Source organism: Juglans microcarpa x Juglans regia, chromosome 5D (genome assembly GCF_004785595.1).
Source record: "Juglans microcarpa x Juglans regia isolate MS1-56 chromosome 5D, Jm3101_v1.0, whole genome shotgun sequence".
In the NCBI taxonomy this organism is placed as follows: domain Eukaryota; kingdom Viridiplantae; phylum Streptophyta; class Magnoliopsida; order Fagales; family Juglandaceae; genus Juglans; species Juglans microcarpa x Juglans regia.
This window is the reverse complement of record NC_054602.1, coordinates 5,777,279-5,799,905: the sequence shown is the minus strand read 5'-3', so window position 1 is coordinate 5,799,905 and position 22,627 is coordinate 5,777,279. Positions and strand designations below refer to the sequence as shown.

Here is a 22,627-nt window from a genome sequence, read left to right as displayed (position 1 = left end):
CTCCGGTCAGTTAAAGCTTTCATAAAAGTATTCCGTTTTTATTTTTTCTCTAAGGTTCTTGTGTGAACTTTTGTTTAAATAACAATTATTGGCTTTCTTTCACTGACAACATCGAATTTGGGCAGAAGAGAATATGGTTGCACCTTCCCAGCCTACAAGAATTGGCCTTAAAAAAAAAAAAAAAAAAAAAAAAAAAGATACCGGGTGAACCCGGATTTTTTTTCCGGGCCCGAATCCGGTTCCGGATAAACAGTCCTATTCCTATCTTGTGAAGTGAGCTAGTGGCCAGCAGCGCGCATTGGATCGTTCAGTGACTTTAGTCAGCCTAGCCTAAGTTTCAAGTACTACAACATACGACACAGAGTTTACAGTGTGTCAAAAGAGACATAAATATGTGTACTTGTACATTTGTCGTGGGTATTTGTTCAGTGTTCCTGCTTTAATCAAACACATCATCATGTTTTTATGTGAAAATCCAGATTCAGAGTACTTGCTCTATGTTTTCCGGCCTGTTCACATGTTATAAAATTCTATCATCATATTTTTATTGAATAACTAAGGTTGCCGTTAACCATTGTTTTGAACGTGAGGTGCGAGGAGCTTCGACAATTGATGGTGCTGGGATTCCCAAAATTTTGTAGCTTTTGTTGAAAAACATGTAATTGTTTTTGTCTAACAACTAATGCTTTGCATGCCAACTGAAATTCAAAGACACGAAAATGATTACATGTCAATGAGGTACCGTTCTGAAGTGAGTGAGGAAGAGCCTAAATTTGGATCAATGACAACCCATAAACTCCATTTGTTAAGCATTTTGGTATTGCTGACCGCTATAATTACCGATGCAGTCAGGACTGCTAGCACCATTGCCTTTGGGGTGCATACTAAAATTCCACATTTTAGGCTCATTTTGTTCCCAGGCAGGCAGGCAGGCAGGCATAAGGGAAGATTCCATTGCAAGAAAACTTGGTGAAAACCACACCTTATCCTCTCAAATCATCCAATATTTTGTAATTTGATCACCAAACTATTTAAATTGTTACTTAAAATTTGATGGGTGCAGCTTAAAATTGTTCCAAAAGCAACAACAAGCGGTGCCACGTCACAGTTGAATTAAACCTGATCACCAATTAGTAATTATAAGTAAGATGTAGAAGGAATACCTGAACACTCCCATCACCCTTCATGTTCCTAATAAATATTCACTCGTAGTGGTCTTTTAGGACTCGTTTGTTTTCAGAGATGAGATGAGATGAGATGAGATTAGATTTAAAAAGTTAAATAAAATATTGTTAGAATATATTTTTTAATATTTTTTTTGTTTTGGAATTTGAAAAAGTTGAATTATTTATTTTATTTTGTGTGGGGATTTGAAAAAATTGTAATGATAAAGTGAGATGAGATGAGATGGTTCTTGAAAACAAACGAGGTAGGATCCCCACCTATTAATTGGTTTCTACACAGTTCTGAATGCCCAAGATCTAATCCCGCCAGCTGCATATAATGAAATATTGTAAATAATCCACTTGATAGCCATTGATGTATGTGTCCAATGTCCATAATTAGATTTGAAATATGGCGGTAAACTAACGGTTAAACTGTTAATGTTGTATGTCTGAACGATTGTAATTGTCAGTTGCTAATAAGATAACGTTTTCAGAAGTTCTAAATGATATTTAAGGGTGAACATCCGGGTGGGACCCAAGCTCATAAAATGGTGTCCTACTTCACGAATCACGAAGGATATGAAAGTCTCCTAATTCTTCAATGTTGGTGTCTCTTAAACGACATTTTCTTGCTTTTTCTTGTGGAAGCCATGGTCGCAGAGGTGATGTTCATTCTTAATTGGTACTCTTTTATGTTCAGAACAAGTAAATTTGGTGGTTTCTTGAATTTTCTATTTCGTCTGTTTTACATTTTTATTGGGGAGAATCAAAGATCATTTCCTTCAGGGTTTGCTTCCTTTTTCTCTTCTGGGTATTATCATACACATTCGATTTTCATTGTTTGGATTGGATCGGAAGCGCAAGCTCTGTGCCTCTTTTTGTCCTGGTTTTACTCGATTGTATTGTCCTGTTGGATTGTATTCCAAATGAAAGGCTACCCTGATTCTGAAGTCTTTTTTTATCGGGGAGGATTTCAAGTAGTTTTTGGTTGCGAATATGTTTTCTTTGCTGATGGGAATTACGAAATTGAAATGTGATTGTTGTACTAAATTTTGTATGTTTTGGAGATGTCTGCTCAGTAAGTGATCGAGTGAAATGTATATATATACTTGGCATGTATATATACTTCAAGACCACCAAAAAGCAATCATGTCAGTACTTCACTACTTCCTCTCTTTCATAATTTGCTGATCATTAATCCTCTGGTCAGTTCGCTTTTCCCTTATTTTTTTCTAGTAATAACTTTCTATGGGTTGACCGATCAATACTGCAAAACATTGATTTTTTGCACATGATGCAACCTTGTTATCCTTTTATAGTATTCTCAGGTGATTAGAAGATAATTTATGCTTTTGGCTAATTTCCGTTCACAAAACGAGTGGAACTCTGATCGTCTTTGAACTTTTCTTGAAAATCCAACCCAACATAATGTGAGTAGCTGTAAGGGAGTTTGATTTCAGGCTTCAGCACCATGGCAACAAGCGGTCCTCTTGTGACAAACCAAAAACTGTGTTTTGACATTGTTTTCCTTTCATCCTGCAATATGCATGTATCTTTCATCCCTTGAAAAAGGAATGTGTGAAAAAAAGGCTTTGGCCCGAGCATCTTTCTTTTTCGGATCTGCCATTTTAAGAGCAGTTTGCGATTAAAAACATTGGATTTTGTGAACCAAAAGTGCTTTGGTTTTTGCTCTCAAAAAGGAAGGAAAGGACTTCTTGCTTGTTTTGACAGCATTGGCTTATGTTTCAGAACTGAAGTTTGTCTTTTAAGAAAACTAAAAAGTAGACCAAATCAAAGAAGGAGAAAGATGACCGATTTTTCCACATTTCCCTAAAATCAGAGATACAAATTCTCTGTCCATCATCTGACCTGCTAATTTCTTATTTTCATCAAATTTTATTGACGATTGTTCTGAAACTTGTATGAACCGATCATCACTGTTTATCAGGACCATAATATACCCAATGGATGGCCTCTCGGGCTTGGGATTGTGAACATTAGACTTAGAGTCGTGCAGAGCTTACCGGCTGCTGGAATAGAGCCTCACTCTTTGCACATGCAATCATCCAGTTTCTCTTCATTCTCATCCTCCAACCTTGATACTGAGGTAACCCAAACTCTTTAACCAGCTTTTTTCTTACATATGCTTGTGCATTCATGTGTGAATACTTTGTTTTAACTCTTATCCAAACTAAAGTTTTCTATTGAAATTTAATAATGAATGTTCAACCAACCTGATCAGTAGAAGAGTTTACAGAAAATTGTAGAAATTGATGAAGAATAATTCTCTTTGATTCATACATGGGGAGAACCTTGCTTTTTCTTCAAGGAGGGATATCACTGTCATCACCAGAGCTGGAGTTTCGGCCTCTATGGCGGTTCGCATCTTCATTGGGCATGTAACATTAGGATTGTGAAAGCAACTAAAACATCCCTGATAAGAACATAAATTATCTTTCCAGAACTATCTCAAATTAAAGCAGTCATATGTAAAATGTATAATGTTGATTCCTAAGGCACCATAGGCATTTCAGATATATATATACAAGCTTCTCCCACTTCCCTAATAATACTGTGTTGGTGCTGCATGCTTCTTCTACTGCGAGATAAACCAGTCCACAGCATCCTTCTTTCAAGATCGTAGTGTGTCGCTGGGTCGGCTAATTGGACTTAGACCAGGTGAAAGAAGAAGGTTATACATGCCAAAATCAATCCCTTTCCAAGGCCATGATACGATATCCAAAAGGGATGCACCATCTGATGTCTCTAGAGGAGGAGGACAAAGAGTGCTGGATATTTTACAAGGAATTTGCATACCTCTACTAACTGGTGCGCTAGAAAAGATTAGCCGAAGTAAGAGCAAGTCAAGAAAGTCATGATGATGTTGTGGATGGCAGGGCCAATTATCACATGTTTGTTTGTGACATGCAAGGGAAATAAACTTCCACGACATGGATCAGTGTTGCTGTTGATTTGTATCTAGAAATGCGCTCTCATTTTAATTAATTTTACAAAGGAAAATTGCTTTTCATTAATTTTTTTAGTATTATCGTTTCATCATCTCTTCTAATGTAGCAGCATCAAGTAATTGATAGATAAATTAAAGATAACAAACTTAAGACAGATTGGACTTCCTAAGCAAATGCTCATTTATTCTGCGAAGATATTTGAATTTGGCTTGTTGAAATAAGAGGTAAGATTAAATTTAGCATATTTAATTCTTTCCTATTTTTCTTTTAAACTCAAAAAGTTCTAATGCTTGAGTTGTAGTTAATTTTTTTTTTTTTTTTAAAAATAGCATCTAGATATAATTTAATGGTAATGACATTGTAATTACTCTCAATATCTAATAAATTCATCGGGATAACTTTTAGGCACTCATATACAAATTTAATGACAAATAAAAAGTATAGTCTAAATTATAGAAGAAAAATATTATTTGCTATACTTTCATCTTACTCTTATCTTACAGTAATTATATAATATATGATTCACAAATTTGTAAATTTGTTATTTTATAAAATAAAAATTAATTTAATGATCAATGTACCATATTCATTTCAGTACCATAAAAGTAAGGATTAATGTTAGGTACAAATCTTAAATAAACAAGTCTCATACAAACTTTTTATAAAAAAATAGATCTCATTAATAAAAAATAATTTTTTTTACACTTTTTTGTACAAGCCTTAAATTAACAATCTTCATACAAGCTTTTATAAAAGAAAAAGTAGATCATACTTAATAAAAGAGTAAAAAAATTATGTTTTATTAATATAATCTATTTTTTTATAAAAAATTTGTATAAAAGTTATCTATTTGAAACACTCAGCATTACTCTAAAAAGTAAATGAGAGGAAAAAAATAGTTGACCGCATGACTAATCACAAAACAGTAATACTACATACAATCGTGAAATACGTAAATATCGTACAGTCATTTTAAAAAAGAGTGAGGTCTATTATTAAAAAATTAATTTCTTTTCATGTGAATCTCATATTTATTTATTTTTTTTAAAATAACTGTGCAGCGCTTACACACTCACAACTGCAAGTATCATTTCTCATCACAAAATGCCACATTCTCGTACGAGCATATACACACAAACACCTTTCTCAAACCTCGTAGTCGTAGGAGAGATCTTACGTCTAAAACCCCGAACGAAACGCAAAACCCTCGTGAGAAAACGAAGCCCCTCCTCATACTCACTGGCCAACCCAAAACCCAAAGTCAAGTCATGTCATTCGCCGCCGCCACAGCCGCCAGGTCCGTCCTCCGCTCCACATCGGCACGAACCGCCTCGGCGGCGAGGCTTACGGCCGGAGCCGGAGCCGGAGCTAGGGCCAGACCCGCAAGTTCACCATTTCGTATCCCCAAACAAAACCCTATCGCACATCGCATTTTCAGGTACATACATTAAATACACTAGCCTTCTCTGTTAAATGAATGATTTCATTTTCCAATAAATACGCTGATAAAGATAGATATTTATCTGAGATAATTAGTATGCATTTTTGTTGGGATAAAGGTCTCCTGTGGAGATGAGCTGCTGTGTGGAAACGCTGCTTCCGTATCACACTGCCACTGCTTCCGCATTGCTCAACTCCATGCTCTCCGCCTCTCTTCGCAGCTACTGTTGGACTCCAGAAGGTAATTTTTTTTTTTTTTTTTTTTTTTTTGCAATGAATTGGACTTGATAATTCACCATAAAGTTCTATTCGATTGTCTATTATGTGGTGCTGGAACTGCTTTTTTGAGTTATCATTGGTGAACCGCTTGTTGTTCTAGTGGCGTGGTTACTGCTTTTTCAATTTTTCAAATGTGAATGCGGAAACTACGCCATAATATAGGATTTTGGCTATTAAGTTTTGGTTTGATCCCCTCTATTCGAATTTGCCAAGTTTATAGTTGTAGATCCGTGTATTGCGTTGGAATTGTGTATGGAGATTTATATAAGGTTTGACCTTGAATCCCATCATTAATTCAACTAGGAGAGAAATTAAACTTGCACTCGCAACTTATACATCGGCTTTGGGTTCAAATTTGGTCCTAATCATGGAATTTACCTTTTAAGTCTGCTTATTCCTAGCTTTCATTTGCAGATTCTCCTTTTGCTTCTCTTTAACCCCTCATTTTGTATGCAAATCAGTACTTTCTTCTCTTTTTAATATGTTGGTGTGTAGATTCTTGAGGGAAGAAAGGTGGAGAAAGAAGAAGACAGAGAGAGAGAATTTGTTTTTAATAAAGTTTGTTGTAATGGTGCAGACAGCTGAACTTCAGAGGCCACCACTGTACTCTTCATTGTCAAAGTGACATTCTAATTTACACTAGACAAGATTTTAGTTTTTTGGACGATTTTGGAATTGTAAATGTGTTAATTACGTTTGCATTAATTTATGATTTGTGGATTCAACCAAAGTTTGGCTTGACAAAATTAAATAATCATATTGAAAGGGTCTCAGGTCTTTGTGGTTGATTTTAAGCATCACTGTTTTCTGTTGTCATTCAAGTGAAATCGGGGATCCTTTGGCTTTCATTAACTCAGAACTTTCCTACATTTCACCTAATTTGTTATGTTCATATCACCTAGATTGGAAATAGATCACTTTAGAATATCTAAATAATTTATCAGGAAGATGGTTTTTAACATTTATGGGGTACACTAATGATTCTTTCTTTTACTTATAAAGAAACATTTATGAGGTACTAAAGATAGGGGGACTTTTGTTTAGCAAGTGAAGTGTCTGCCGTCCCCATTTTCTTTTTTTGATAAGTAATAAGAGATTTTATTTAGGCAAGAAAATAGGGATAGCCCAAGTACACATGGAGTATACAAGCGGAAACACCTAGATACAAGCTGAAGACTAGGATCTAGGAAATGCTAAAAGAAAATAATTTAGATTATCCCCATTCAATACAAGAACTTTCACCCAAAGACATAGTTTGAAAGAAAAACTCTCTAACTTCTCCTGACGTGTTCTCTATCATCAAAACACCGCCCATTCCTTTCCAGGCATAGGCACCACATCAAATATAAAGGAATCATCTTCTAAATAGCAGCAATGCAATGACTGCCCGCATTTTCAATTGAATGATAGTCAGGTAGTGATACAAAGTTTCAAAAGCTGAAAGTTCTTTACCAGAGCTCAAACAGTAAGTAATTACCAGTTGAAAACTCAGCATCTATACTTCATGGTCTCGTAATATTTGCTTATATGGGGCATTATGTGGTGTTGATGTAAATTAGTTGCAAAACAATACATTAAATGGTCATATGGTTTGGTCATAGCTATTATTGGCTATGTTCAGGTGAATTGTCACTACAGTACATCAGTATTTTTTGCATTGACCTGCTATATTTATGTTATTAAGTATTATTTTTGCATAAGGTGAATGGAGAAATGGGGAAATTTGTGGGCACAAAGATGTCCAATCTATTGGCAATTATTAGATGGCCGCATGTAATGTGTGTTTTTTTCAAGGGAGTGGGATGCATTTTATGTACTTTTGGATTGGGATTTGGGGTTTGAAATTAAGCAATTTTTCTTCGTCATTAGTTTCCCCACTTTTTTTAGGTACTCCCATTTTTCTTTCTTTCTGTCTCTCAATGAAAGAATGGCTACCCTCTTTCCTTTTGTAGGGCAAGAGAAGACTAGATGAAGATCAAGCATCAAATTCAGATTTCCTCGGATTTGTTGTTGTTGTGTGCTTTGAAAGCATTGGTGAATGTTCTCGGATGGTTTGGTGATTGGGATTGGGATTTGGGGTTTGGAAGTATTGTTGTGTGTGCTTTTGAAAACTCGCCTAGAGAGATGAGAGATTGCACACTTAATATCACAATGTTATGACGTTAGAAAAAAGTTATGAGAACTTCTAGCTAGATCTCCTAAATGATCTTGATTAGTTCATTGAACTTGAAACAAATTATGAGTTACTTCCTCATTTCCTTCTCATTCTAACCAGTAGAGAAAGTGTTTATCCCTTTATTTTCTCCCCTAAAGAATTCCATCATGGATGTGGAAGGATCAAAAAGCCCCAAATAATACATTATCTTGTAGAAATGGTTGCTGTTATGCACAAAAATGCTAGTCATTTTTGTTCAGATGTTGCTTGTGTATGTGTCATGTATGTGATTTTCATTGATTATTTGGTAAGTTAAAACTTGGATGTTTATGGCTGGTATAAACGCTAGAGTGATGAATTTGAATAGAAAGGTGTTTCCTCATATTTAATTAGGTTGAACTATTTTGTTTCATTGATATTAATGTCACTATGGTCATATGAGGATCATACTGATTTGTGGTGTATTCGCTCAGCTTGCAATGATGATGTGTGATGAATGGCAGAAGATTCGAGCAAAGTTTTATGTACATGCACTCTAAGACAAGGTGGTGAAATAAAGCTTTTTTTTTTAGTAGGGATTCTAGATGTTTCTTGCCTGTTTACAAAGCCAGCCAAGTTGGTGAAAGAAAAGTTTAATAGCTCAAGCTGGAAGTAACTGAGGTTATAAATGGTTGCTTACTTAATGGTATTTCAATAGAAAGAAGCTAGATATGTAGTTGGGTATGATAATGATGATAACAATGTTCCCTCGTTAAGTAGTTTGTTTGTCTTCACTTTTAATTGATGGGTATGTAATATACTTCCACGGCTTTAAAGAACATGTTTTCTGATAATGATAATAATCCAGTAGCGTTACTGGAGAGCAGTGGCATTGGGTTTGACTTTAATAAATTTTAAACCACTTCAGCCGTCTACTAAAATTTCAAAGGGCCTAATGGAGTAACATACAGAATTCAACAGTCTCAGGGTGTATATGGCCATCATGGCCTGAATATGGAAATTGATATTTGCTGTTAATAGTCTGGATTCTATAGTTTGAGTTGACATGTGAAAGACGGAAAGGACAAGGAGAAGAGACACAAGAGTACTGTCTTTAGGTGGTGAGAAATACATTGTGAATGTTCAATGCATCATTTCAGCCAACTTTATTATATATGCCATTTAGGTAGGTACTTTTGTTATGCGAAGTGTACTTTACTGTTGTTTGCGTAAACTAGTCATTTTTAGTGCAAGTTTCTAAGATAAAGATTATACAAGAATGTGCTGCTTGACAAAGTTTGCTTTGAGGATGACGTGATTTTGTTTCCACCTCTGCCTCATCTTGAACCCACCATTCTGAACCTAGATAGTGAAGTTTTTCTTTCTGGTCATACCACCACACCTTCAGCTTCTACAGTTTCTACATCATTTCTTCTTCTTGACTTCAGTTGTTTCTTATTTTGGGGCTGTAAGAGTTGCTAATGGCTTTCAGCCTTGTGTCTCGCCACGTCCCCTGTGTCTATTTGGTTTGCCTTAGAAGTTCATCTCTGGATTTTTACTCCTGGAAACTCCAAAAAGAAATATACTATGTTTTAATGTTAATCGTCTTTATTTTTTTCTTTTTGGTTGATTACAAGTAAAGTGACTAAGCATTTGTTCTGCCCTTGATTAGTACTCTTCTTGTTCTTTGTTGTAGATGGATGATTGTTGTTGGGGTGCCGTACCTTGATCATAATTTCCATGGATTTCAATGGACTTTGTAAGACTTGCTTGAGGCATTATTCTCAATGATCGGATATGAAAGTCAAAAGATTAATAGTCGTTCTACAGGCACTGAAGAAGTAGGTATCATAATGAGACTAGATTGTTCTTATCTTTTCAAATATTGCATAACGGTGCGAGATCAACTCTCTTCAAGAAATGTTTGCATTACTTCACGTACGTTGTAGATTCTATAGACTAGCTGTGATTTAGAATATCAAGTTGCATTTGATGATCGTGTATAGGCTAGGTGGCATGCCAGTCTCAGATTCATTGGATGAGGCATACATTCATAAACATAACCCAAAACGCTCAGAAATTCAGCATGATTTGGTGTGTTAGTGGTGATAGACCTAAGAAGGCATTAGTGCCATGTCCCCATGTATGGCAAGATTTCCTCTTTCTTTTTTCTCCTTTCCTGGGGAAGAAACATTAGATGAAAAAAAGGAGCACCTGGTTTCTGATAGGATCTTTGAAAACTTGTAAATCAGAACCCCTGAACACCTTAGAGTGTCGATGGTAAAGAGGGCAATCAAATTTGACTGCACGCAATCTCTAAATAAGCTTCAACCTGGAGTTTTATGCTCTACTGTAGGAGCAGCTTTGGGGACTAGAGTCTTTTGGTTCAGTCCTGAGGGCTCTTTTCTTCTTGGTTGCCCATTTCCATGCTATGGGATGGAACAATATTTGGTTAAGTTGGTCCCCCATAATCATCACAATATACATCAATATTTTTGCTGCCAACTACGAAGCCTGTTGCACAAATTCTCACCTTTAAAGAGGAAAATGAAAACGAAAACCGAAACAGAAACAGAAAGAAAGAGCTTCATTGCGAGGAGAGTGTTTGATACAGGCATGTTTACCAAATTATAATAAGAGAATCCTCAAGCTTGTTGATGGGTTAGACCGGGCATGGTTTCCAGAATCCAAAATGTATACCGTGGAGTGTGGATTGAAGCAAAGCAATATCAAGAAAAAGGTTCTATTTTTCCCCTTTGTTTATAGGCAACCGGGTGGATCATTACGGTGTCAATGACTCAATGAGGCCGAAGGCTACCGAATATCATGTGCTCATTTTGGACGATGTGAAAAAGAAAATTGCTTTCTTGTTCTTGTTTCGGCCACGCCAAGGCGACTCAGGTGAGTCTACCTGAAGTTCATCTTCTTCTTTTTTTCCATTTTTCCTTTGGCAAGTGAGTCTACCTAAAGTTCATCACAGGATAACATAGAAGTACCAGAAAAGTAACCAATCTAGCACAACCTAATCTTTCATTTGGGTGCCACGTCACATTGCTTAATGACTGGCCACCAACAAAATCCTGATTCAGCCAAAAGAGAATATACAAAGCATCTACTCGTATCCTTGTAATATATTGTTATTTTTGGGAGGTGAAACCCTAGTTCTTGTCAACATGCCACGAACCATTCAAGATCTATAAAATAACTCATAACGAACTATAAACCGTTAACTTCCAGTCAACTGTTTCTAGACCTCACTAAAACGATATAAAAAGAATCATGACAAACCATCATCTCATAAATCTAGAGCCAAAATGCAGAACATAAATTATAAGATTCCAAAGGAACTAATTCTCAACAGTTAAAATAGCTTACCATTCCACGATATGAAAGGAGCTTACCACTCATAAATCTTGTTGACACACCTTAACCGTTCACAAGCATTAGACTAATCCTAGTAGATGTTAATACATGTAAAGGAAACACTCTATTTTGACTGATATTTGTATACCAAACCCAACTGTCACAAAGAAAATGTAACCCCCATGCCACAGGAATATGGGCAAAAATTATGGGACTTCCAACCTATAAAGCACTCTTTTAGTATCACACGGCTCATTTCACAACACTCACTCTTCGACTACATTCACCAACTCATATTCAACCAGGGAGAGATTGTTATCCTCTTGAACTGCGAACTTAGCAGGTTCAGTAACTTCAATGCGGCCCCATTTGTCAACAGCAAGCCTCATAGACCCCTTAAACATGTCAATCTTTGCGTTACGAAGAATTACAGTGGCGCCCGGCTTCATCAAGTCAACTGCAAAAAAGATACAACCATTATCATCACAAACAGGTAAAGAAATTGATGCACCATACTTTTTCAATGGAGTGGGGGTCCAGTGGAGATACCACATCAAGATTACAATTATATGGACTTTTTTAAAATGTTTAGCTTTTTGAGATTGACACCAAATTTTGGTTTATTTTGGCAGAGAGCTTTTAATCATTTTTCACCATATTTATTAACTGCAACTAAAACATACGACAAAACCCGTAATTACTTTGAAACATTTAAAAAAATAAAGGAAAAACCAATGGGATTCAACATTAAATGTTCAATCGTTAAAAAAGATGACCCCAAGCAATAAAGCCACTCTCATAACCCTTCTACCAGTTCACAACAAATTGGGATGGAAAATCACTTTGATCGTTTTCTTTGCAATATATGTATCTCCATTACCTAATTCAAGTGTCAGGTAGTGGATATACATGCATGGAACTAACGCTCAATATCATGCTATTATCTTTCTTGATAAAATCATTAGTAAGAGCCAAGCATTGTAACCATTGGACTAATGCATGTACTAGACAACTTCAATTGCTAAAGTGGAATCAATATTCCAACTATACACACTTGTATGCATACATACACTCCAAGACCCTCTACATGCCAGGATACTCGAAAGCGTCTCGCACACACTTGCTCAGAGAAATCGGATAATCTTAAATCTCCAAATAGGAATTCTGAAGAATAATAACTGCAACAATCATAATCAATTTAAGATAAGCCAACTTTGGATACTAATGGCAAAAATTTCAATATTACAGGTTCAAAAACAGCAAGAGCTAAAGAATTGATATATTCTCCAGCATGTAGTTCTAGATATGCTTCCTACACTGGTGTGGAAGAGTGTGTAGTAATTACTTTTCACAGAACTAAAAATATGAAACGTGACGGTATGGCTAAGAAAACTATGGACAACGAGATTCTATTTCATACCCACATTGCAAGGAAAACAATGTAAAAGAGGATACATCCTATAAAGCTCCCATAAAGTTCGTACAATTTTTTATTTTTTTATTTTATTTTAACGATAAAGTTCGTACACATTATCCCGAGCTTCATCCTAGATAAGCTCAAACATAGCATTTCAAGATATCATACAAAAAAACAATCCCTTTTTCAAATTATTAGTCACATAAATGCGGTTTGGACACATACACGAGACAAAAAAAGGTGCTAAGGATCCGTTTATTTATCTAAATTTATAAAAGAAAACGGACAACCAATCACTCCCAGCTTCTGATTAAAGTCCGGAGACCGAAATCAAAAGAATACAGAGAACCAAACTCAAATTTTAGGCCAAGAAAATATACATAGAGCAAATCCCTCCACACCCCCAAACCACCAGAACAACAAAACTTGAGTCCTAAGAGCAAATTACCAAGCACATTGAAACCAAATCATTTCAATTTTCATACACATATATGTATGTACAAAAGCACAGAGAGAGAGAGAGAGAGAGAGAGAGAGAGAGAGTTAGTGTTAGGGACCTTGATCGTTGCGAGCGGTGAAAAGGATGGTGGCGGTGTCGTCACCGATAAGGCACTCGGCGATGCGAGTCTGGCGGAGGTGCTGAGAGGCAGCGCGGCCCTTCTGCAAGACCTTGTTGGAGGTCAAGACCTTGGCGATCAGTGTGTGACCGCTCGTTCCTGGTTTCAGCTGATCCACTTTCACGAACACCGGCTTTCTCTTTTCCGATCTGCTCGCGCTCCCTTGTTCTTGTTGCTGAGGCTGAATCGTCTCCATAATAGACTCCATTGATAGAATCCGAAGGTTTGGTTACTTTCCTGCTAAGGTTCAGAGAGAGAGAGGGAGAAAACCCTAGCCGAAGATTGTTGGGGAGTTTCTTCTCACATATTTCAACAGCTAGTACTGCACGACTGTAGAATCAGATTCTGCGCTTGAGTCTCACGTTCTTTGTTGACGAAGGTCCGTCGTCGTTTCCTTGTGAAGGTGAGGGCGACGTCGTTTTAAAAGTCGTTCTTTTTCTCTCCTTGTCGGTAATCTCTTGGTTTCCTATACCTAATTCAATCCTTTCCATATTAGTTGTAACTTTAATTGTGTTCTTTTAATAATAAAGTGAGATATTTAATTTTTTTTATAATTGCTTCCTCATCTTGGATTGATAAAATGAGAGAGCTCGTACATTTAATTAATGTATTTAGGCAAGTAGCCAGGACCCACTGTTCCCCCCCCCCCCCCCCCCCCCCCCCCCCCCCCCCCCCTCCCCCCCGGGCGTCAAAATTTCAACCTATTTATACCCTTCACATCCTCCACTTGGATCATTTTAAAATTTATCATTTTAAAATTTGTTTAGTTATAGAAACGATTTGATCTCATCTCATTTTATTATTATAATTTTTTTAAATTTTTATATAAAATATAATAAATAATTTAATTTTTTTAATTTTAAAACGATAATAATATTAAAAAATAATATTTTATTTAACTCATCTAAAATCATCTTATCTCATCTTAATATCTAAATGAGCTATTAGTTTCTTTGATGAGTGCATTTCAAATACTTCAAAATTAAATTATATCGAACAAAATTTTAAGTATATTATAATAAAATTATAAATTACTCTTCTTGATATAGTAAAAAATATGATAAAATAAATCAAATCAAATATATTGGAGATTTTGAAGTTTTTTTACTTAATAAATAAGTAAATAGAAAAGATAATTAGGGTGTTCTTTTTGATATATTAGTGGCCAACTTTTCGAATATTTTTTTTTTTTAAGAAAAGAAAAACAAACAAAGAACAACGATCTTCACCACACAATGTCACAAGAGAAAGTCTATTTTGTTTCTCCAATTTGACATCTCTATTTGACTTCTAGTCAAAATTTATTTTTTATTTTATTTTTTTTTTTACTTAGCAGATAAGAAAGTAATTTTAAGTGTATTGATATATTTTTTATTTTTAAAATATATTTAAATATGTTAAAAAATTATAAAAAAAAAAAATTTATGCTGACGATATGCCCGCGGTCAAAATGGGGCGGCATAGTAGCCGCCCCATGTCACAAACCTCTCTCTGTCTCTCACGCTGACGTTGCCCGCACGTATCCCCCTCCCACCCCCCTCCCCTCTCCCAACAAAACATCATTTTTAATAAATAAATATTTTTCTTTTACTACATGAATAAATTTGACTTTTTACATAATTTAAAAGAAAATAAATTCAGTAACTAACATAATCATATAGTTTAATTAAAAATAAATAAAAATTATAAAAATTGACTTAATAAGTAAAAGAATGTCAATTTTTATAAAATTAAATTTATTTTTAATTAAATTATATGATTACATTAATTAATTGAATTTATTTTCTTTTAAATTATACAAAAAATATCGTATTCTAACATTTTTAATTCAAATTTAAATAAAAAAGGAAAATATAAAAAATAAAAATAAATAAGAAGGAAGTGTAAGCTCTCGTTTGGTTATGCAATTCAAATGAGATGAGATGTTTTGTTGAAAATTAAATAAGATATTATTATAATATAATTTTTAATATTATTATTATTTTAAAATTTAAAAAAATTAAATTATTTATTATATTTTATATAAAATTTAAAAAAATTATAATAATAGAATGAAACCAAATAAATTTGTGCAACCAAACCGAACTAAATTACTAACTTAAAATACACTCAAACAAAATTGAAGCCCCAAAAAGTAACGGCATGCAAATTGCAGACAGACAGACAGACAGACCACTCAAGCAAAAGATGGAAAGAAATGAAAACGAAGAGTAACCCGACAATTGCTCCCACTGACTTTACGTCACCTCACCATACAAACCTCCCACCTCTCTCTCTCTCTCTCTCTCTGTTTATCTCTCCCCTTCACAGCCTAATCGTCATTTCTGAGGTCCTCACATTAATAAACGATTCTAAGAAATAGTCAAATTCATGAGATAATATCCATCAACCTTTAAAGAAAAAGAAAATAAAACAATCATACGTCGGCTGTCTCTCATTTTGTAAGATCTTCCCTGCGATCAACTTGGACAGGAATATCTAACCAAAAAGTTAAAATTTTCAGAAACGAAAAAGGCTCCCAAGAGGTTAAAGATCGGAGGCCAAGTTGAATTCTTTTTCCTCCCTGGAAGTATTTAGAATCAGAAGAAATTATCTTTTCGAGAAAAAAAAAAAAAAAAGCGAGCTTCATCTGATCCTTATATTCAATGGATTCCGACTTCTGGGCCTCTCGCCTCGCCGCCGCCAAGCGCCAATACACGCTCCAGCACCACCATCAGAGTTCCCACTTAGGTATCCGATCCCCCTCTCTCCCCATCTTGTTTTTCATTCTTAGTTTTAAATATGTTGTTTTTTGGATTAGATCGGTTGAGCATCGATGAGTTTGAGGTAGATGACGAGGTCCGACCCGATTTCCCATGCCCGTATTGCTACGAGGACTTCGACATCGTGTCTCTGTGCTCGCATCTCGAAGACGAGCACTCGTTCGAGTCCAAAGTCACCGTACGTATTTCTTTAGACACGCCCTCCGATTTGTTCTATTGTTGTGTTCTCTCTCTGAAGAACGACCTCTCTGATGGTATTCGGTCTATGAGACTAGATGGTTTCCTTATTCCGTTCATGTCGGAGGGTTACAATCTCTGTTGGTAAAGTTGTGTCTGCCCTTTTTTGATTTGTCGTCTGATATTTCTTGTTTCATCGAGTGCTTTGATTTTTTTTGTTTGTGCTTATGTCTGTGATAAAACGGATATGGTGCTTAGATCATATAAATAGGGGCAGAGGTCCTCAAAGTACATCTCTCCGTGTTGAGGGATATGTTCATCTTCCCAATTGGTCATTTGGGTTTTATAATCCTTTTTTTCCAACTATGAACTATGTATTTTCTGAAGAAGCTCATAGATTGGTGTCATTGGAATGGTTGGATGTTTAGTTGGCTACATAAAGGAGGAACCCAATAAAAGAAATAACATGAAAATTACAACTTGGTTGAATTGGGGCTGGCAAAAGTAAGAAGACTTTCAGTGTTAAATTAATTTGGTATCTGCCACCACCCACAAGCCTCATACCCTACGTCTGTGGGTGGTTCACTTTTTGATTTCGAATGAGTATGAAATCAACCGAGTCCATAAGTTCTTCAAAGCCAAGTTGTAACTTGTTACCCTCCTTTTATATCTGCTTCTGTTGGTTAATTCGTGTATTCCTTTACGATATTGTAATTTCATCATAGTATGGTAAGAAACGTGGAAGTAATACTGGTTCACGTGTGCAAAGTAAAGTTACAAAGAGGCAGCCACTGCAACTATGAACACAATTTTAGGACAGATACGAAAGCTAAGTCAAAGAGGAATGATATAATTCATCTTTCAGATGTTACATATCATGATCCAGACCCATGTTACTCTAGTTACTTAACTGTGAACAGAATTTTCTGAGTAAGGAATTATTGTATTTTCAATCTATTTATAGTTAGTATATAAAACACAATTTTCATGGTCAGTGTTGTGCAGTTTATATTGTTTCATTCATGGATTCAATATAGGAGATCTCCATTTTCGCATGTGAATGCTAGCACCTAAATCCAAAGATATAGTGCTGAAGACTTCAAATCTTGGATCATATATGTGGTTGATGCCTTTGATGTGAGGGAAATTTTAGAATTAATTTTGGTTTCTTTGATATAGTTCCAAGTCCAGCATGAATCAATGGAAAGAGGGGGGAAATGGAGAAAGAAAATTGAACAAAATGAAACTATTGTTTTATATAGTTATCTATTGTTGTTACCTTATTCCTTACAATTAAGGGCGGATGGTATGTTAAGTTGTTTAATTTCTAGTTTTGATGATGCTTTCTTGATAATATAGTCTCACTCTGCATCCACTTTTTCCTTGCAGGTTTGTCCTATTTGCTCTGTTAAAGTTGCGCGGGACATGTTGAGCCATATCACCCTCCAACATGGACATTTGTTCAAGATATCCTTCAAACTGAAAAATTCATCAGTCGTTTTCTCTTTGTATGACTTGTTGAATAAAATAATAATAAAAATGCTTGGTTATTTATCGATGACAAAACTGGACCATTATATAAGTTTCCCTTAACTAAGGAATACTTGCAGAGACGTCGCAGGTTACGCAGAGTAGCAATTCCTAACAGTCAGGCGCTGTCTCTACTGGGTCGGGATCTTCGTGAGGCTCATCTGCAAGTGCTTCTAGCGGGTGGTGGACATCGGTCAAACAGTGTTAACATGTCTACTGCAGCTACTGATCCATTCTTATCATCGCTCATTTTGAATTTTCCTGCATCTGAAGCGGAAGAAATATCAAAATCTGTGGCTGCCAGTGCTGAGGACGCTTCCGCAAAAAATGAGGCACCAGCACATATATGGAAATCAAGGTACTGGTTTGCATATATTTTCTTTCATGATCAGAGGAACCTATGATTTCCTTTGAATTATAGACCACTTGTTTAGTCATTTAATTGATTAGTTAAAATGCCTTAAGTAATTGTCATCATCTAACATCCCTTTTGTGCCCGCCCTTTTCCAGAAGTCTCTGGTGAGATGTAATAATACCTTCTTAGATATTTTTGTCCCTTGCTTTCAACATCCTCACTTCATAAAAATCTGTTTTGAGTTCCTTGTTCTATTTTATGCAAGATTTGAAACTTGGGACTCAACACTTTGCCAATGTAAGCCAAGGCTCATAAGCAATTTGTTCATGTTTTTTTAAGCTTCACATCTTAATCGTTTACCAATGTAGTCCATGGACAGGGTTTGGCTTGCTCATTTAATCCATAATATGTTGGCCAGCTTTCTCGATGAGAATGTTATGCATGTTTTGGTTTCCTAGACAAGACAATCCACGGTTTTTGTATCCATCAAGGAGCAGAGACTATCAGATAAATTAGAAGTAATGGAGTTACAGCCTTTGGTGGGGCGAGGCACTCACTGCATCTGTTTCAATCAAATTATTTATGCTTTATGGACACCTTCACACTCCTGTAAACACCCTTCTATGGATCCAACCGTTTAACATCTCTCCCTCTTGCAGTTTTGACCCTTCTTTGAGCTACGAAGAGCGGGAAAAAAGGATTCGACAAGCTGCCGGGAGAGCTGGTTTCTTGCAAGATGTCCTTTTCTCGACTCTGTTAGGTGATTAATAGAAGCAGTAAGTTGCATTATGAATAATTGAATGCTGAGTTATTAAAAGTCATGATAAGGGGGTACCTTTGGGTGGGATGCTTGTAGTTTACATTGTCTTGTAAAGGCAATGCGTGCCTCACATGGATATCGAAGCGGCACTCACTATGAGTGCCTCCTGATGATTGTATCCCGCCCACACCCCCCCCCCCCCCTTCTCTCTCTCTCTCTCTCTCTCTCTACCCGCCAGTGATGTACTCATTCTAAAGAAATGTTCCAAAATGATCTATCAGTTTATGGAAAACTTCAGCTAATGAATTCATTTCAAGTCAATGAGTAAATCTTATCTATCTTTGGCGCATGAAAAAAATCAACAAGCTCCTGCTCCATCGAGAAAAAGAATTCAGTCCACAAAAAGGGTCAGTTCCGGTAAACAGTAAAATAAACAACCTATGATCATCAAGGTCACTGTCTCCGTGCAAGTTCGCTCACGGGGCCGGTGCCGGACTACTTCTCCCGTCGCAATAACCATTCCCATGTACCCACGTGTAACAACATGCCAAAACCTTGTAATTTATTTGTGTAACGACTCGAAACCATTGTGGTTGGTAAGGCGGCGACGGTCGGCGCCGTTAAAATATTAAGACCTTAATGTCGGTACCCATACTGCCGATCAGCCGAGAACAAAAAATGGTGAAAAACACGTGCAGAGACCCTCTGACCTGCCGCTGTGAGATCCACCTCAGCTGCAGTGCAGTATATCAATCTCCATACCCCCGACGCCAACCACCTAATCCACCCGACTACTCATCATAATATCATTGCCGCACGAATCCAACGGCCAATCAAATTTAAGTCCTAGTAGAAACATGCAATCATATTATCATCCACGCCTGAAAGTGAAAGTGAGCACACAGTGAAGGCCCATCCAAGTCTGGAATAGTATATGAACAATGACGTCAACGCACCGCCTTTGATAAATTAATTAATATTATATTATATATACACACAGAGAGAGAGATAGAGAGACCCATCTTAAAACCTCTCTCGCTTTAACAAGTAAGTCCAAGGCTACGCCTCTGGTAGGATCCACCCTTGATTCCTTGAACAAAAGGACTTGGTCTTCGTTGCCGCAAACAGAGACTTCGTTTCATCTCTGCGTCGGCCGTTGCGCAAACAGAGACTTCGTTGATTCGTTTGCGGAGAAAGAAAGAGCTCTTTGTGGTGGTAAAAACGATCGAGAGATGATGGTTGAGTTATTTCTTCTTGGATGTACTGGGATTGTATTGTTTCTCCACGGTGCTAATTTCATTTTTCATGTTCTTTCCAAACATGTCGCCGTCCGATCACTCAGGTTTTGAGCTCTCTTATCTTTCTTCCTTTTTTGTCGTTTGTTTCTCCTTGAACTCCAAGATGGATAGTAGTTTGAATTCTTCTTGTGGGAAAATGTTTCTTTTCCAGAACTTAGCGAGTTTGGTGCCTTATATCATGCTATAAGGATATGCTACTATGATGAATGGATCATACTCTGTTGATCGATTTTTGTGGACTTTTATTATTATTATTCCTTGTTATTTTCTGTTTCAGTTTCTTGGGATTTGTTGGATGGTAGAGCAAAGCGGGAATCAAGAATGAGGCGATTAATAATTCATCAAGCTACGTTTTTTAGTTTTTGAATAGCAAAAAAATTGGGATCTGCAGGGTCCTGATCTCCGTGACAGCGCCCAGATGGTTTAGCCTTGGCGTGAAGGATGGAGAACATTGCCTATCCAAAGCGCAACTTTTATTTACTTGTTTTTTTAAAATTTTGTTGAGATAGGAGTAGTTAGCAGCTTGGACATGCCGTGACGCGCGCATTGTATATATTATTACATTATGTTTCAGAAAGCTCAGGGGGAAATAAAGTTTGAAATAAATGGGAAGCTGGCTTTAGTTGAGCCAAACCATCTTGTAATCCCTGAATAATTACTTCTAATCTTCGAACATGAACGCTAGAATAGTTCAAACTTCAGTCCATTCTTCAATTCCATTCAGTATACTCTCTCTCTCTCTCTCTCGTGGTTTGGGAACAACAAACCATGTGAATCTCGTGATTCAGTTTTTCAACGGCATACCATTGCAAGTGAATGATTAGTTGGGATTCTTGGGAATGCATAAACATGTCTTGCAGGTAGGTACGATCCATGACTTCGGGAAGAATAAATCGACACTTCTACGTGCGTGCTTTCGTTGTCTACAAAAAAAAATAAGAGTTTAATCCAACTACCAAATGTATAAAGAACCATATTCTTCTCGTTGGGAGTGGGTCTCAAGTGAGTGACGAATACTGTAAAATTTTATTCCAAAAAGAGAAAAGTCGTGCTACACCGACAAAATGTCCGGCTCACTCCTCTGTCCATCGGTTTTTTTTCGGTATTTGTTTATTTTTCGTCCATAGCATCGAGATGTGCCGATCTACTACCTATCGTCCTCCTATAACCGCCACGCATCTCACCACTAGATTCGACAGCCGCTGATCCTTTAGACGGCAGAAAAAATCAACTAGAAGAGCAGCGCGTACGTTTCACGGGCAGCACCATCAAGATCAACAATTTCGGATCTCTTAGATTTGACCATTATCTTCTCTCTAAGAGTGGCGCATAGACTACACACGCTTCCACAGCCAGTGACAATCGTCTGTCGACAATTCGACTCATCTTCTAGTTGCTATTTTTCTATATTCCTATTTTTCTTAACCAATTATTAAAATAAAATGGTAGTGAAAGTCTCTTTCAGCCAATCCTACCCAACAAATTGAAGCACAACAATCTACTACGGCTTCCAGTCATAGTTTTACAATTTTTTTACTAGATTGTGTCAAAAGATTCAAAAAAATCACTTTAAGCGGCTCCCTTTTGTGAGAAATGAGTGGGAGCCAAGTCATTGATTTCAGATCATCTTTATTTTATTTTTCTTGTATTGTAATTATTAATTTGGGATGATTATTGAAGGCTCCCACCCTACCGAATCTTGTATTTTATTATTGTTTATTATATAGATGATATGCTTGTTTGAAAAAAAAAAGAGTTAAGCACGTGAATAGTAGCAACGGCTTTATATTCTAGAAGAACAATCAATCAAGCAAGAATCTCGATGAAAAAATAAGAATTTTTAGCTTTATTAATAATCCTTTTGGAGTTATGGCTAAAATTAATTTGATTTATAGTGGTAGGGACAGAATAAGATTGGTTACGAGAATGACATTGCGTTAAGATAGATCACGAGATTATATTCAAATAAAAGTAATAATACATGTATAATATTTTTTTAAAATTTTTTATATAATCATGTTTTAAAATGAGGGTATTTATGTAAAGCGATGTTATTTTATAAAAATGACACTCATTTAAAATATAGTTATATAAAAAGTTATAAAATAAGTTGTATATCTATCATTTTCCATCCAAATAAATATGGAAAATAATATTCCACTTTTTTTTTTATGAGTAAAATAATATTCCACTTACATGTATCGATTGTAGTTTTTTTTCCTTTTTTTTTACTTAATGATTAATGAAATGTTTTTTAATGAGTTTGTGCTTTTTTTTAAATATTTAAGGGAGTTTTAAAATATTTGAAAAAATAATAATATTTTTTTTTCCCCTCAGTATAAATTCTCAGTAGACGTAGC

The 22,627-nt window shown here is 36.0% G+C and overlaps 4 protein-coding genes and 2 long non-coding RNA genes across 10 annotated transcripts; 5 read left to right on the top strand and 1 right to left on the bottom strand.

Annotated features, from left to right (window-relative positions):
* Positions 1-1,701: 1,701 nt before the first annotated feature.
* Positions 1,702-4,201, top strand: LOC121266389. The gene is made up of 3 exons (XM_041170203.1): positions 1,702-1,828; positions 3,115-3,273; positions 3,782-4,201. Exons 1-3 carry the CDS (start codon positions 1,715-1,717, stop codon positions 4,043-4,045), a joined length of 537 nt encoding a protein of 178 aa, XP_041026137.1. The 5' UTR covers positions 1,702-1,714; the 3' UTR covers positions 4,046-4,201.
* Positions 4,202-5,269: 1,068 nt separating this feature from the next.
* On the top strand, positions 5,270-9,793 carry LOC121266388 (protein NUCLEAR FUSION DEFECTIVE 6, mitochondrial-like). 5 transcript variants are annotated; one of them, XR_005940797.1, is made up of 4 exons: positions 5,278-5,573; positions 5,695-5,816; positions 8,483-8,554; positions 9,685-9,793. XR_005940797.1 is itself a non-coding variant. In XM_041170199.1 (3 exons), exons 1-3 carry the CDS (start codon positions 5,404-5,406, stop codon positions 7,824-7,826), a joined length of 312 nt encoding a protein of 103 aa, XP_041026133.1. In that variant the 5' UTR covers positions 5,270-5,403; the 3' UTR covers positions 7,827-8,046. The 5 variants fall into 5 exon arrangements, 4 of the variants coding, with proteins under 4 accessions (XP_041026133.1, XP_041026135.1, XP_041026136.1 ...); XM_041170199.1 differs by lacking the exons at positions 8,483-8,554; positions 9,685-9,793 and adding an exon at positions 7,807-8,046 and having other exon boundaries at positions 5,270-5,573; XM_041170201.1 differs by lacking the exon at positions 8,483-8,554.
* Positions 9,794-10,402: 609 nt separating this feature from the next.
* Positions 10,403-11,547, top strand: LOC121266387. Its single transcript, XR_005940796.1, has 2 exons — positions 10,403-10,889; positions 11,139-11,547. It is a non-coding gene; the product is annotated as an uncharacterized LOC121266387 (long non-coding RNA).
* On the bottom strand, positions 11,293-13,854 carry LOC121266385 (uncharacterized protein At4g28440-like). The gene is made up of 2 exons (XM_041170197.1): positions 13,326-13,854; positions 11,293-11,808 (listed from the first exon to the last, which is right to left on the bottom strand). Exons 1-2 carry the CDS (start codon positions 13,591-13,593, stop codon positions 11,618-11,620), a joined length of 459 nt encoding a protein of 152 aa, XP_041026131.1. The 5' UTR covers positions 13,594-13,854; the 3' UTR covers positions 11,293-11,617.
* Positions 13,855-15,595: 1,741 nt separating this feature from the next.
* On the top strand, positions 15,596-19,151 carry LOC121266384 (protein DEHYDRATION-INDUCED 19-like). Its single transcript, XM_041170196.1, has 5 exons — positions 15,596-16,115; positions 16,186-16,325; positions 17,714-17,791; positions 17,929-18,212; positions 18,869-19,151. The coding sequence occupies exons 1-5, from the start codon at positions 16,031-16,033 to the stop codon at positions 18,975-18,977; spliced, it is 696 nt and encodes a 231-aa protein (XP_041026130.1). The 5' UTR covers positions 15,596-16,030; the 3' UTR covers positions 18,978-19,151.
* Positions 19,152-19,198: 47 nt separating this feature from the next.
* Positions 19,199-20,981, top strand: LOC121266386. The gene is made up of 2 exons (XR_005940795.1): positions 19,199-20,311; positions 20,545-20,981. It is a non-coding gene; the product is annotated as an uncharacterized LOC121266386 (long non-coding RNA).
* The last annotated feature ends 1,646 nt before the right edge of the window (positions 20,982-22,627 follow it).

Bases quoted from the DNA above. Each gene is read 5' to 3' on its own strand.
- LOC121266389 (XM_041170203.1), top strand. From the start codon at position 1,715: ATGGTGTCCTACTTCACGAATCACGAAGGATATGAAAGTCTCCTAATT. The intron at 1,829-3,114 runs GTGATGTTCATT...ACTGTTTATCAG, and splicing joins TGGAAGCCATGGTCGCAGAG to GACCATAATATACCCAATGG. The intron at 3,274-3,781 runs GTAACCCAAACT...GAGATAAACCAG, and splicing joins CCTCCAACCTTGATACTGAG to TCCACAGCATCCTTCTTTCA.
- LOC121266388 (XM_041170199.1), top strand. From the start codon at position 5,404: ATGTCATTCGCCGCCGCCACAGCCGCCAGGTCCGTCCTCCGCTCCACA. The intron at 5,574-5,694 runs GTACATACATTA...GTTGGGATAAAG, and splicing joins ATCGCACATCGCATTTTCAG to GTCTCCTGTGGAGATGAGCT. The intron at 5,817-7,806 runs GTAATTTTTTTT...TTCCTTTTGTAG, and splicing joins CTACTGTTGGACTCCAGAAG to GGCAAGAGAAGACTAGATGA.
- LOC121266385 (XM_041170197.1), bottom strand. From the start codon at position 13,593: ATGGAGTCTATTATGGAGACGATTCAGCCTCAGCAACAAGAACAAGGG. The intron at 11,809-13,325 runs GTCCCTAACACT...TCTTTTTTGCAG, and splicing joins CACCGCTCGCAACGATCAAG to TTGACTTGATGAAGCCGGGC.
- LOC121266384 (XM_041170196.1), top strand. From the start codon at position 16,031: ATGGATTCCGACTTCTGGGCCTCTCGCCTCGCCGCCGCCAAGCGCCAA. The intron at 17,792-17,928 runs ATATCCTTCAAA...ACTAAGGAATAC, and splicing joins AACATGGACATTTGTTCAAG to TTGCAGAGACGTCGCAGGTT. The intron at 18,213-18,868 runs GTACTGGTTTGC...TCCCTCTTGCAG, and splicing joins GCACATATATGGAAATCAAG to TTTTGACCCTTCTTTGAGCT.